The sequence below is a fragment of the Chelonoidis abingdonii genome, chromosome 17, assembly GCF_003597395.2.
Source record: "Chelonoidis abingdonii isolate Lonesome George chromosome 17, CheloAbing_2.0, whole genome shotgun sequence".
Classification (NCBI taxonomy): domain Eukaryota; kingdom Metazoa; phylum Chordata; order Testudines; family Testudinidae; genus Chelonoidis; species Chelonoidis abingdonii.
In genome coordinates this window covers 5,244,629-5,259,383 of record NC_133785.1, presented here as the reverse complement: position 1 = coordinate 5,259,383, position 14,755 = coordinate 5,244,629, and the positions used below count along the sequence as shown (strand labels likewise).

At 43.9% G+C, this 14,755-nt stretch overlaps 1 protein-coding gene across 1 annotated transcript in view; it reads left to right on the top strand.

Moving 5' to 3' along the window:
* Positions 1–14,755, top strand: part of NUP210 (nucleoporin 210) — a 126,097-nt gene that overhangs the window by 79,029 nt on the left and 32,313 nt on the right. Inside the window, exons 21-26 of the mRNA XM_032764187.2 lie at positions 5,497–5,625; positions 6,371–6,498; positions 7,353–7,488; positions 8,784–8,846; positions 9,583–9,762; positions 12,888–12,968. Coding sequence (XP_032620078.1) covers positions 5,497–5,625; positions 6,371–6,498; positions 7,353–7,488; positions 8,784–8,846; positions 9,583–9,762; positions 12,888–12,968 — 717 coding nt within the window. The remainder of the gene's footprint in view (positions 1–5,496; positions 5,626–6,370; positions 6,499–7,352; positions 7,489–8,783; positions 8,847–9,582; positions 9,763–12,887; positions 12,969–14,755) is intronic.

Sequence of the window (14,755 nt, the reverse complement as noted above, 5' to 3'; positions counted from 1 at the left end):
TGCAGGAATTCCATTACTCTGGGGACTTGTCAGTGTTAGATGAGCTGGAATCCTGCCTGCTTATGAGTACCAATTACTCTCTTTACTATGACCCTGGTCTCCAAATTACCAGTGCTTCCCAGTACTGCAGGATTCACCTTTCTTTTCTCCTGGGACACTTCATTGGAGGATGTTGAGGAGGATGAAGGAGACATTCAGTCTTGTCCTTGTCAGTGTGGGGTTCTCCTTCACATTATTATAGGAACTCATACTTCGACAATGACCTTTGCCCACATTTGTCATGGTGAGATCACTCCTGGGTACTAGCCCTTCTCCTGTGTGGGCCTCCCCAGTGGCCCTACTGGGATCTTGGGCAGCATATCTGCAACAATTTGCCACACCTCCAGCTCCACTGGTCCAGGAAACTAGAGCAAACAGTCTCCTTAACCAAAGACCCAACATAAGGAGACCTTTGACGAATAGGAGGCTAGGGCAAACGGGCTACACCTCAAACCCCTATTTCATCTTCATCTCCATTTTAATAAATTCCAGGACCCTGTGAAGAGAATGGCAGACTCCCTTCAGGTTAAAAACTCACATCACGTGCTCCTGACTCCGTTTTGCAATCAGCGACACCCAGTTGGGTTGCGCTACCCTTTAATGAAGTGCTCCTGGATCCGTCAAAGACAGCGTGGCAAACTCCTACCATCAAACCACCAACTTGTAAATGGGCAGATAAGAACTATTACACCCCCCCCACCCCCCACAGGACTCCGAATTTTTGTTCTCCCACCCCCCACCTAATTCCCTGGTGGTGGATGCTGTGAACGAGCATTATAGATAGCGCTATGCCAGGTCTATTCCTTTTATGACAAGGACCAGAAAAGGGTAGACCTTTTTGGATGGAAGGTCTGCTCATCCACAACCCTCCAATTTCGGATCACAATCAATCAGTCAGTCGTGGCCAGCAAGGACTATACAAATGAAAACAAGTTTTCATCCTTTATTGAACATTTTCCACAGGAGCATCGAGAATTTACAGGCCATCATTAAGGATAGTCATCTTTTAGCCAGAACCTCTCTCCAAGCATCCTTGGATGCCACAGATGCTGCCACTAGATCAGGGGTGGGCAAACTACAGCCCTTCTGGGCTTTGGATCCAGCCCGCAGGATTGCCCCCATGGTCCCGCGGGCCCCGCGCCGCTCTCAGCAGCGGCCGACCCAATGTCCCTGCAGCCCCTAGGTCCTTGCCTTCAGGCACTGCCCCCCACAGCTTCCATTGGCCGGGAACGGGGAATTGCGGCCAATGGGAGCTTTGGGGGAGGTACGTGGAGGTGCGGCAAGGGCAGCGCACATGGAGCCCTCCCCCCCCCCCCCCCCCGGGACCGCAGCACTTCCTGAAGCAGCACAGGGCTGGGGACAGGGCAGGCATGCAGGGAGCCTCCCCTGGCCCTGTTGTGCACCACTGCCACTCCACCCCCCAACTCCCTTTCATAAGCCCCTGTCTGCACCGCACACCCCTCTTGCACCCCAACTCCCTGCCCTGAGTCCCCTGCTGTACCCCTGTGCACCCTCTTGCACCCCAACCCACTTCCCTGAGCCCCCTAGTACATTCTGCACCCCTCCTGCTCCAATCCCCTTCCCTGAACCCCCTGCTGCACCTTGCACCACTCCTGCACCCCTGCCCTGAGCCCCCCTCCTGCACTCCACTGCTCTGCTGCATCCCAACCCCCTGCCCTGAGCCCCCTCATACACCCTGCACCCTCTTCTGCCCCAGTCCCTTGCCCTGAGCCCCTTCCTGCACACCGCACCCTCTCCCACATCTTGCACTCCCTCCGGCACCCCAACCATCTGCCCTAGCCCTGCATACAATTTCGCCACCCAGATGTGGCCCTCAGCCCAAAAAGTTTGCCCATCCCTGCACTAGATCCATCTCCACAGCAGTTTTTGTGCCCAAGGCGTTGTGGCTCCAGTTGTTGGGTTTTGTGAAAGAGGAGTTCAGAATAGGTCCCAGGATCTCCTGTCTGATGGTCAGAAACTCTTCTCAGGAATTATGGAAAAGTCCCTGCACACGCAAGACTCTAGGGCCATGTTGATATCTCTGGGAATATGCAACCCTATAACCAAGAGGAGATTTAGCAGGTCTCAAACTCCCCACAGATCACACCCAGTTCACTTCTCTGGTTTTCACAAAACCACCTTGTGATGTTGCTCTCCATATGTTTATGGAAATACATTATATTCATACTCATAAGCATAACTGGAATATGCTTTATGGAAAAGGTCTCTTGTAAGGTATCATTACAAACTTTATAATCTACTGAGTGTGCTCATCCTATTTGTATGAATGTATTATTCTTGTATCTAAAACTAGAAATATGAAGTATTACTCTGAGGTCCTATTGTAGTTATGCAAAGTGTGAGCCATTAATGGTGGCTTAGGATCTTGATGGCTCCCATTAACTGGAACAATTGCAAATGGTTCTGTTTACTTATAAGCCTTCCTGTATACGTGGATGCTGTCCTGTGAGACTTCATTACTCATTGGCTATGTGAACAGTGTCACGTGATACTGCAATCCATCTTAAACCTGATGCTTTTCCATTTAGAAGGAAAGGTGGGAACCCAGAGAGAGACACAGTATTCCCACCTTGTGCCAAAGCTATAAAAGGGGGTGGAAAAGAACAAAGGGGGCGGCAGTCATGAGAAATCCCCTAGTTACCACCTGAGCTGGAACTAACAAGGACTGTACCGGGGAAAGGATTGGGCCCAGACTAAGAAGGAGCCTAGTCTGTGAAAGAAGCTTATTGGAACATCTCTGAGGGTGAGGTTTACCTGTATTCAGTTTCTTAATGTATTGTGCATGTTTTTGCTTTATTTTACTTGATAACTTACTTTGTTCTGTCTGTTATTACTTGGAACCCCTTAAATCCTACTTTTTATTCTTAATAAAATCCTTTTTTTGTTTATTATTGAACCTAGAGTAAGTGATTAATACCTGGGGGAGCAAACAGTTGTGCATATCTGTCTATCACTGTTATAGGAGGTAGACAATTTATGAGTTTACCCTGTATAAGTTTTTACAGAGTAAAACGGATTTATTTGGGGTTTGGATTCCATTGGGAGCTGGGCATCTGGGTGCTGGAGCTAGGAGTACCTGCTGGGTGGTTTTCGGTTAAAGCCTGCATCTTTGGGGACGTGGTTCAGACCCTGGGTCTGTGTTGCAGCAGACTAATGTATCTGGCTCAACAAAGCAGGGTTCTGGAGTCCCAAGCTGGCAGAGAAAACGGGCTCAGAGGTAGTTGCAGCATGTAAGGTGACAGTCCCAAGGGGGTCTCTGTGACCAAACTTATCACTTACTCAACCTGCTAGAAAAAGACAGAGAATCCAGAGTAAAAGAGCTTCCTACCCTCCTTCAGCTAGCACCCAATCATTAATCGAAACAGCAATTTTGACAGATTGGTCAAGGGCTCAACTCCTCCCTTATCTCTAGTTTGTGAGCTGCAACCATTTGGCCACCTCCCAACTTTTAGAGCAGTGATTCTCAAACTTTTGTACTGGCGACCCCTTTCACACAACAGGACCGCTCCCCTCACAGGGGGAAATTATTTTACTTAAAATATTGTTTTGTACCAAAGAAGGATGGAGCCTGATCTTACATCTAAAACAACTAAACAAATTTGCAAAGTCTCTAAAGTTCCAGATGGTGACTCTGGCAGCTATAATCCCTTCTCTAGAGGCAGGAGATTGATGTTTGGCCCTCAGCCTACAAGTTATGGTTCCCCTCCAGGTGAGGAACTTCCTGAATTGGTGGAAAGATCAATGCAATGTCTGTGCAAGCATCCCTTTCATTCGCTCCAACAATAACTGTGACAATGGAATCATCACTGTTAAGGTGGGGAGCACATCTCAACATGCTCACAGCTCAGTGCAGATGGTCACCTTGGGAAACCACTCTCCATATCAACTTGTTGGAACTCAGGGCAGTCAAGAATGGCTGTCTTCAGTTCCTTCTCCTCGTTAGGGGCAAATCGGTCAGAATGATGATGGTCAATATGGCTTGCATGTTCTATATCAACAAACAGGAAGGAGCAAGATCCTCTCCCTCTGTGCCAAAGCTAAAAGGTTATGGAACTTGTGTGTAGCCCATCAGATTCAGATCTCAGCCATTTATATTCCTGGATTCCAGAATGTCACAGCCGATATGCTCAGCAGGCACTTCTCCCAAGACTACAAATGAGAGTTGGATGATCAGATCCTGCATAGGATATCCCAGAGATTGTTACTTCTATCGGTACACCTATTCCTCACTTCCAGCAACAGGTTGAACTAAGTCTATATTTTTAAAGGGTAAAACGCTTGATGTATTTAAAAAACCCACTACCAGCTGTCTTCCCCCTCTGTTCTGAAATGTTCTTGTTGGATGTTCAGATAAGGCGGTTTACCCACGCAATCCGATATACCCTAGGAGTGCAACATGAGATTGTATAGAGCAAATGTACAGGCCAAATGAACACTGCTAACAGAAAATCTCTGCTCAAGGCCTCCAGAAGTGCATGCGCAGCTGAATGGAGCACCCATAGGGGGGCACATCTTGAACCATAGTTACTGCATGAAATGAGTAACCTTTTGTTTTAACTACTTGTATGATTAAAAATACTGGTTTTATTAAAATACATCAGATGTTTTACCTGTTAAAAATATAGACTTAGTTCAATCTGCCTTCTCCTACTTCAGTGAAAAATCCATATTTCTGGATTTTCTTTCATTTCTGGTTGCAGAACTAGCAGAATGCACTCCAGTCTTCCTAGGAAGGTGGCATTCACCAGTCTGAAATGTCAGAGTGGCTATACTGAATATCAGTAGGGCAGGACCACGTGGAGTAGTCTAATGATGCCAAATAAAGTACTTCTGTAAATTAAATTCAACTTCAAAAGCTACCTGGTAATTATTGTCTTTATTTAAACATGGAATTCTTTTGCATAATGTGAAGCAAACTTAGTCAAGTGCAGTCACAATGGGAAAAGTGACAGCATTTCCAACCTCAGTTACAACGTAGCTCCCATGATGATGTAAGGTAACATTCTGAATACTGTAGGTGCCATGCTACTGGTTTGAAAGTTAGTCTTCCTTCCCTCTCCACCCCAAGAAAAGTGTTTATTGCTCCAGATGATTTGTGGTTTGTTTGGGGTTTTTTTGTCTTCCTCATAGCTTGAGAATACAGGACCCCAGGCCATCCCCCATATTAGGGTTCATTACTGAAATTGTTACCAGAAGCCATTTACACTACCTCAGTGATAGGAGATTGCTTACATAAATTTTGCAGCTTTACTTTTGCTTCAGTGGGTAAAATATCTGTCTGCCTGATCCTTTGAGATAAAGAAACTTGTTTATGTCTAAGGATTCAGGGTCCAACCTGATGTGTACTATAAGGAAAATAAGTTTTGTCCTCAAGAAAACACAAATTAAAATAAAAAAAATTGCATCAACTAATACTCCTTTCTTTTGGCATTTTAGGTGTATCCTTTATTTCCAGGAGCCTTAACGCTAATGATTCATGACTTGTGTCTGACTTTTCCTGCTCCAGCTAAAGCTGAAATCTATGTATCTGATATACAAGAACTGTACGTCCGCGTTGTTGACAAGGTTCGTATTTTTTCAACATCCAGTATTGTTGACTGTCTCAGAATGTCATTGGCTTTAGTGCACATTCCTAATGTAAGGCTGAGGTACACGAGAGGTAGCATGGTGTGGTAGTTACGGCATGGGGGTTCTGTTCCCCTCTCTGCCACTGACCAGCTGTGTGACCTCGAACAGGTCACTTCACTCCTCTGGACAGAGTTTCCCCTCCCAAGCTTGCCTATGTAGATTGTAAGCACGTCAGGGCAGAAGACAATTCTTACGCTGTATCTGCCTAGTCCATAGCTCAATTGATCCCTGATCAATTGGTGCTTCTAGGTATTACCATAATACAAATGTTTATGAATAAAAATACATGAATACTTCTGGAAAAATATTAATTCACATCGTCTTGTTTTTCTGAGAGTTTGGGAGAGTGATTCTTGTACTAATATATTTTTTTCAAGGTAGTTTTTCATGTCAGATAAAAAGCATTATCTTATACAAAATTAAGTGTTGATATTTCTGGATGTTTCAACTGGCATGGGCATAATTCAAACACCTGAATTCGTTCATTTCACTTGACACTAATGATGCCTGGCAGTGAGGGCTGCTTAACGCTAGAACCTCAGGGTCCAGTCTTAAATTTTTATTAGAGTATTAAAAGTTTATTACACATTATAGTAAAAAGACATTTATGCCAATAAATAAGAATGATGATTGAATATACCTTTTCAAGGAAAAAGTCAATGGTTTTGAATATATATTGCAGGTGGAGATTGGGAAAACCGTTAAAGCTTATGTTAGAGTATTGGATGACTCAAGGAAACCTTTTCTGGCTAAATATTTCACCGTCATGGATTTAAAACTGAGGGCAGCATCGCAGATTGTGTCGCTGGTGTAAGTTGATTCATGGTAATTTTTTCATTAATTTCTAAGCAATTCCCTAATAGGGAGAAGAAGAAAAAGTAAAATTGTAGAAGTATTTTCTTACTATTTGAATGAATTTGAAGGGTGATGTTTTTAAAAAGGCCTCCATGCTGCCTCCACGTTATTACTCCCAATCAATTGCAGGCAGAAAAGTATATGTAGTGTTTTTTTAAAATTTGACTCAAAAGAAGTCTCTCTCTGTGGGGCCTGGCTACGCTTAAGGTCCAAGTTCAGCTGAGTGCATGAGCATTTATTTAATTCCCATTCACTTTTCAGATTCAGGGCCTTAGTCATGCGCTGTAACACTTCATTCCATTCTGACCATCGCAAGAGCAGAGAATGTGTAAACAATGTGAAGCGAATAAATGCCTGTCTGGAGATCAGTATGAGAGTCTCCAACTCATTGTATTGTGTTTGTTACTGAGTCTCTAGAAATGACAGAACTGTATCATCATATCATCTAGAAGCCCTTTATATTTTCTAACTTGGAAATAGATGAAGGGTTAAGAACTAGTATCAGTGGAAACAGAAGCCTTCTGTACTCTGTTAGTTAGGGTTCAGGCATCAGTGATGTATACTTACTTGTGCTGTGCTATCAGTGCTTCATCCTGGATGTAAAGGTACGCCAGCTTCAGGCAGTTAAGAAGTCAATATTCCTGCTGCTCCATAGTGAACTAAGATCCCTGTATATTATTCTGCATAGGACTTTGTCATCTAAAACTCCTTGAGATGATAAATGAACCCCTTGTGCACTAAGTCACCCTTTTATTAATGTAATTCATTCAATGACCTCCCTAATTTAATGTATTTTTCTTTTGCTCCAGTCCTCTCGATGAAGCTCTTGATGACCATACTGCTGCTTTTCTAGTTCACGGCACGGTCATAGGTCAAACCAGCCTTACAGCAACAGTTGCTGATAAAAATGGACAAGAAATCAATTCTGCTCCCCAACAGATTGAAGTAAATAACTTCATTTCTAATTGTATGTTATCTGAAATACTCATTATGGTGGGGCTGGAGTGGTATGAAAAAAATAATTTGGCACTGTCAAGCCTGATTCCCCCCTCTGGCATGTTGAGTGCAGAAGGTGGGACCCACGAGGATTCTAAAAATTAATACTGGCCACTCCAGACTTGCATTAAACTCTCAGGGTTAACAGCTTCTCTCTGACCTTGGATGGGTAGATGCTGCTACCACCCAAGTGCAAAAAACCCCTTTGGAAACCCAGGAAGGCGCACTTGGGAATTCCTTCAACTCTCAATCCCTTTCAACCTCTTCTGGGGAACAGCTGAGAAAGAAAACAAAGGAAATCAGTTGTTGTCACTAGCTAATTAAACAACATATGCACAAACCTCTTAAGGGACAAAAATTCAATCCTGGTCTTTAAAAAAAGGTAAATTTTATTAAAAACATAAAGAAAATACATTTGGTACTTAGGCTTTTTGCTAGATTTTTAAAAAAACAATTACAAGGATTAAGCATCAAGATTGCTCTCTTGAGGTCCAGCTTAACGGTTACAAGCAAAACAAAAGCACCTGGCGTTAGCACAGAGGAGTCCACAAACCATAAAGATATAAAAGAGAGAAACCTAATTGCTTCTTCCTAGACATTTCCTGATCTGCTTACATATCTGGGGTTTCAAATGAGAAGTTTCTAGGTATGATCTGGTGATTTTTCATACCTGGCCCAAAGCTTTTTACAGCATAGTTCCAGCCCTGTCTCTGCTCTCTGGGAGAATAACACAGACATAAAGTGAAAGTTTTTTTTTCCCCAGTTTAAAAAAGTTCTAGCCTTCCCATTGACTCCTTTGGTCAGCTACCCACTCCCTTCCTTTTACTTATGTAGGGATACTTTTTAACCCTTTCCAGATAAAGCAAGTAGAGAGCAACTACCAAGAGGGATTTATAGCGAACTGGCTGGCTGGGGGTCCATAAAAGGGAGGTAACCCCCCTCCATGTCCACCCCCTTCCTTTTATATCAGGCACAGTCTCCATTTTTTTTCCTGTAAAATACCTGAAAAAAATATTTTTATTTCCAAATAAAATGTGTCCAAACACTAATCTCCTGTAGCATTTGAGAAGTGTAGTAGTAATTCTCCGCAAACATAGCTACTGGCCTGGGTTAACAGTGCTTTCCAGAGGCTTAGTTTGCTCAGGCTAACCAAGTTGCCGCACAAACATGTATATGCTGTTCGGAGGCATAATTCATCGGACTCAGAGGGTGGTGAGAACACACGTTTGTGCTTTCATTTCTAGGTCTTTCCTCCGTTTAGGCTGTTGCCGAGAAAAGTTACCCTGATCATAGGAGCAGTGATTCAGGTGAGGTACTTTTACATTTGTTCCACTGTAATTCCTGTTTGAGAAGTCGTTGTAATACGTTATTAGAGAAGTGCTAACTGCTTTGCTTCCATGATACTATCTTAATTATTTATTTTTTTTATTTGTGGATGTTGATATTTAGCTTGGTATCATAGCTACATTCAGACCAGAACTCCTCTCCAGCACAGAGGCCAGTTGAATATCTTCACCCTTGACCACCTTTCTGTTTTAGCGTGTAGTCAGAACAGTATTTTGATATTTATCTGACTCGAATGAAAAGCTATCCCTTGCAGGATGAGTTGTGGTGTTCAGTAAACCTGTCACCAACATAAAACTGACACCTGTGGGCTAAGTATGCAAAGCCAGGCACAGAGCAGAGTCACACCACCTGCGAGGAATGCAGGGAGGCAGAATTGCTTCTTAAATTCCCTGGCATGGGGATGCAGCATGTGTGCTGCAACAATCCTTTATGCGTGTAGCTTTTTGTCCCCATTTCCAGCTTCCCATGCACTGGTCCTGCTCCATGTACTGGTATGTGGGGTAGATGGGGGTTTGGGTGCTGCTGGGGGAGTACAGATGCCCACCCATTTGTCCTCATGTAGTCTGTACAAAGAAAGGAAGCGGTGAGTAGCCACCCCCTCTCTTGTGCAACCCTGGCCCTGTGCAAATATTTAACTAGAGCAGAGCTGTGATGGATGCAATCTGTTGATGAGCGCTGGTCTCTGTATAACTACAGATTACTTCAGAAGGAGGCCCTCAACCTCAGTCCAACATAATTTTCTCCATCAGTGACGAGAGGATTGCATCAGTGAACAGCACTGGCCTTGTAAGAGGAGAGGCAGTTGGAAATGGGACAGTAACTGGAGTGGTTCAAGCTGTGGATGCAGAGACTGGGCAAATTGTGGTGGTGTCGCAGGTAACACTTTTATTATCTCGTGTCACAGAACCAGTTAATGTTGATCTTGGGTTAGTACACGGACTGTGTCCATAATCAAAAATAAAATCTTGTCACAATAACTTCACTAGTTCCATTGGGATAAAAATAGCGATTTCAGACTCCCCAGATTATGATTTAGTGCATTCACTTTGGAACGTGAGAAATATCTTCAATAGATCCTTAAATTGTGAATCTCACCACCTGAAAGTTCAGTTCTGCACAAAACCCAGGACGATCTCATTTACGTTTGTAAAAGCAGCAGAGTGTCCTGTGGCACCTTATAGACTAACAGAGGTATTGGAGCATGAGCTTTCGTGAGTGAATACCCACTTCGTCGGATGCTTTCGTGGGTGAATACCCACTTCATCGGCATGCCCTCTGGTACTTATTACATTTGACATCTATAGGCTTGACTGGTAAAACTGCCAAAAGAATCCATCCAGGCCAGCCCTGCCACAGTAACAAAGGTTGAGACTGCTCATACCTAGAAGTTACCTCATGGTTGCCTAGAAAGGTGGGGTTTTTTTGTTTTGTTTTTTTTCATTGAGGTCCATGGCTTCCTTAGATAACAGGTCATCTTCTGGAGTATCTCAATCAGCTGCTAAGTTTGTGGGGAGTGAAGCAAGGCCAGAGTTAGTCCTCTGCTGTAGTCTGTGCCATGCTGCCAGGTACAGGCCATGAAACCCAGAAACTGCTCCTGTTGGTGCCAGTACTGAGGGCAGTTGCTAAGCCTGGAGACGGGTGCAGGCAGACAGGTAGAGGCCTGCTTCTAAAGCAAAAAAAGTGCAACATTCTCTAGGGTGTTGCACATGAGACTCATAGCTCTTTGTCTTTGTGTTTGCCTGAGGTAGGGTTTGGGCAACTACTGCACAGTGGAACCCTTTGGCCTTCTTGGGGGGCACATGGAGATTCCCAGGTGAGGCAAGCAATGGAGAGAGATCAGAATTTTGTTAAAAGTATTTGCTGTGTCTGTAACTCAGGGACAGCAGTGTCTGCCTGTGGCTTCTGCAAGGCAGCAGATTGAACTAGGCAGCCAAATCTCCTACCTTGTGACCACCAGGTTTAGTCCTGTCACCACAACTGCACTTCAGTGATAAAACTCTGGAAATGACAGGAGATGCAGAGAAGAGAAATCACCAAGTTTTACATTCATCTCCCTCTCATTCTTATTCTTTCCTCTTCTCTCTCTTGTTCTCCAGTCCACTCTTCTCCCCCTAGTTCTCTTCCTCCTATTTTTCCATTTTGTGATTTTCTGGCTCCCTTACTGTCTTGCACTGTTACTCTCCCCATCTGGAATCACTCACTTCTCTTCCTCCTGGAGACCCAATCCTCTCCTCCTTAGTCCTGCTAGTCATCAACTCTGTAATCTTGAGCAAAGACTATTTATTTTTTAAGTAGTGCTGTTAGGGTGCTATGCATATCACAGATATGTTGGAAGACATGGGCTCTTACCTTGGTAGTTTACAATCTATCTTGCTGTCAAATTGGCATAATTCAGTTTGATTGTCAATGTTTATATTGGTCTTCTGCAATAAACACATCCTCTACAGATTAGACTTCAGTACAGTAGATAAGTAAACACATTCCATATTTTATCTAAGCTGAAATTAAACAGCAATCTCCAGACCACATCCATTTAAAACACCACTCCATTCTCATCAGGGTGCCTTTTAAATTAAGCAACAACTAATATGTATGTGTGACTTTGTTTTTCCCCTTCTGCCATAATGGTTTTTTCAGTCTGAGAACATAAATCCTCTCATGTTCTTAGGGCTTTACTCAGCTGGATTTTGATGTGTCCTTTTATGGACAGGCATTCTGTACTGAGTTGACTTTGATTTGACATTGGATTTATAGTGTATTGATTTATGTCAAGTCTGTGCTTTCATCTGTTGTGTCAGAGGATTTCAGTTAAACTGCAAGGATTTTTTTTCCCTTCAATTTTTTTCTGCAAATTTGTTGATTTTTTTACAGGGAGAATAAAAGAAAACAAACAAGTCATTGCAGTTCATTACAGTGTGTGGCAGGAGGGAGTGGGGAGCAGTTGGTTTGTTTTCACACTTCCATTTTAATCAGGATCACACAAACAGAAAAATCTACAAAATCAATTATTTTGATTTCTTATTGCAAAGAGACATTTGTCACTCTGTCTTTTTAAAAACAATTGTCTTCTTTTAAACTTTAACACTTGGTGCGAGAGGCTTTGACGAGACACATGCCAGTGAAACCCACTTGTTATGGGGAGAAGTGTAATCATTGTTTCCCTTTGTCACCAAAAGCAGCAGAGAATCCTGTGGCACCTTATAGACTAACAGACGTTTTGGAGCATGAGCTTTCGTGGGTGAATACCCACTTCGTCAGACGCATGGTATTTACCACGAAAGCTCATGCTCCAAAACGTCTGTTAGTCTATAAGGTGCCACAGGATTCTCTGCTGCTTCTACAGATCCAGACTAACACGGCTACCCCTCTGATACTTTGTCACCAACTGCATCATAAAACCAGGTTTCAGAGTAGCAGCCTTGTTAGTCTGTATTCGCAAACAGAACAGGAGTACTTGTGGCACCTTAGAGACTAACAAATTTATTTGAGCATAAGCTTTCATGGGCTGCTACAGCTAGCCCACGAAAGCTTATGCTCAAATAAATTTGTTAGTCTCTAAGGTGCCACAAGTACTCCTGTTCTTTTATCATAAAACCAGGTGTTTTAAAGCTTGTTATCTCTACTTGAAGTCAGCGGTTCCAGTCTTTCAGGTAACAAGATCAGTTCCCTGGACAAAGATCCTGGCTGTGCCCCGTCAGTGCCCACTGCCTCCCATTTGTACCTTAGGCTGCTCCAACCCAGCCTGGCAATTTTGAGGCAAGTGGGGTGGATCCAGGTAGCGGTTCATTACAAAGGCCCTGATCCTGCACTGAGCTTTGTGCAGACAGAAGGCTCTGCTGTGTAAACCTCAATGTAGGCTACAGTAATCAAGGGCAAGTCTGAAGTCTCTGCTTTGATATGTGTAGTTTGGAAACTTATCATCTAGCTGATACTAAAAATCTAGTTCACCGAGGTCATTAAATGAAATGATCTGCCTCTTACAGAGCTTTTTTTCCTTTTAGGATAAAGTGGAAGTCGAAGTAGTACGGCTTGTGGCTGTTAGAATCCGTGCACCCATTACACGAATGAAAACTGGTACACAGGTTAGCTGAATTACCCTTAGAGTTCTTTCTCTCCCACTCTTTTTGTTTTATTTTGATATTTAATTTTCAAAGGAAATGTGCTAATGAGCATTACAAAGAAAAAGTAAATAGTTTAGTTGGAAAGCATTTTCACATCAACCAACCAAAGTTCTAAGCTTGATCTTGTGGAATAAAACATTAACTCGTGATTTTTTTAAATTAATTAAATGGTGATGCAAACTCTCATTCACTTCTTGGTGTTATTCTGGGCATCTTCCTATTTAACCTAAATCAGACACTATTTGTGCCATAATAAAGCATATGCTGTTACACTAGTGGTGGACAAACTACGGCTTGGGGGCCACATCTGGCCCTCCAGATGTTTTAATCCAGCCCTAGAGCTCCCACCAGGAAGCAGGGTCCAGGGCTTGCCCCACTCTGGCACTCCAGCCAGGGAGTGGGGTCGAGGTCTTGTCCTACTCTGCATGGCTCCCGGAAACTGCAGCATGTCCCCTCTCCAGTTCCTACATGTACGAGGCACACTGGGGGCTCCATGCGCTGCCCCTGCCTGCGGACAGGGCAGCACGCAGGGCCACCTGGCTGCACCTCCACGTGGGAGCCGGAGAATGGACATGCCACTGTTTCTGGGAGCTGCTTGAGGTAAGTGCTGCCCAGAGCCTGCCTCCTTGACCCCCTCCTGTGCCCCAACCCCCTGCCCCAGCCCTGATCCCCCTCCCGCCCTCCAAACCCCTCGATTCCAGCCCAGAGCACCCTCCTGCACCACCAGCTCCTCAGCCGCACCCCAGGCCTGCACACTCAGCCAGACCGCCAGCCCTCCAAACCCCATCCCGCACTGTCATGAGCATTCATGGCCTGACATACAATTTCCATACCCAGATGTGGCTCTCGGGCCAAAAAGTTTATTCACCCCTTTCTTACACTCATGCTGCTGCTTCTTCTTTTAATGCTGGCTGCTCCTTTAAGACAGTGTTTCTCCAACCACAAGGAGACTCTGATCTCTTTCAAGAGAGGATCACGCAAATAGGGTGCAAAGAAGAAGAAAAGGAATTCTATTTCTGTTCTTGCTTTGGACTTGCTAGAGCCAGAACTCAATGTAGAACCAAAAATTAGCAATCTGCCATGTTGGCATGACCACCAGGGAATCTTTTCATTTGGAGATGGGTTGTCTGGTCTATCCTCCTTTCAGGAAAATATGTAGTATGTCCAGTCTGGCTCTAATATTTCAAAATATGGGGCCTCAACCAATTGCTTTGAGAGACTATTTCAGTCTTAGTTATGTCACTGTTAGAAAGCTGTTTCAGATATTTAGTCTAAATCATTTCCTAATTTCATCCCGTTAAGCCTAGTTACGTACTTGTACCAGGCTAAATAATTATTCTTCTTGCTTGGTATTTGCACCTTTTGGATATTTATTATATGTACATTATGTTGTCACAAACTGGGGGAAGGAGCGGGTTGGCACAAACAGCCAACCAGCACAGAAGAGAGAATGCTTAGTCAAAACAGTAGAGAATGTAAGAATGTGTACGATGTTTCGGTTGTTAAGGGGGCCACATAGGATGAGTGACTCCTCCATGTGACCATCTACTGAGGGTTCTGATTAAATGAATCAGCACTTAGTTGTGGTAGGGTGTAATAAACGTCTGTCTCAAATCTGGACTTAGAGTTCAGCATCTGAGTGTTTACTGTGAACCTTCCCCAAGCTTATACCCAGCTTGGATCTATCTCGCTGCCACCAGACAGGAATATAGCGCCTGCCTCGCTCTGGTCCCCCCAGACTTTCCCTG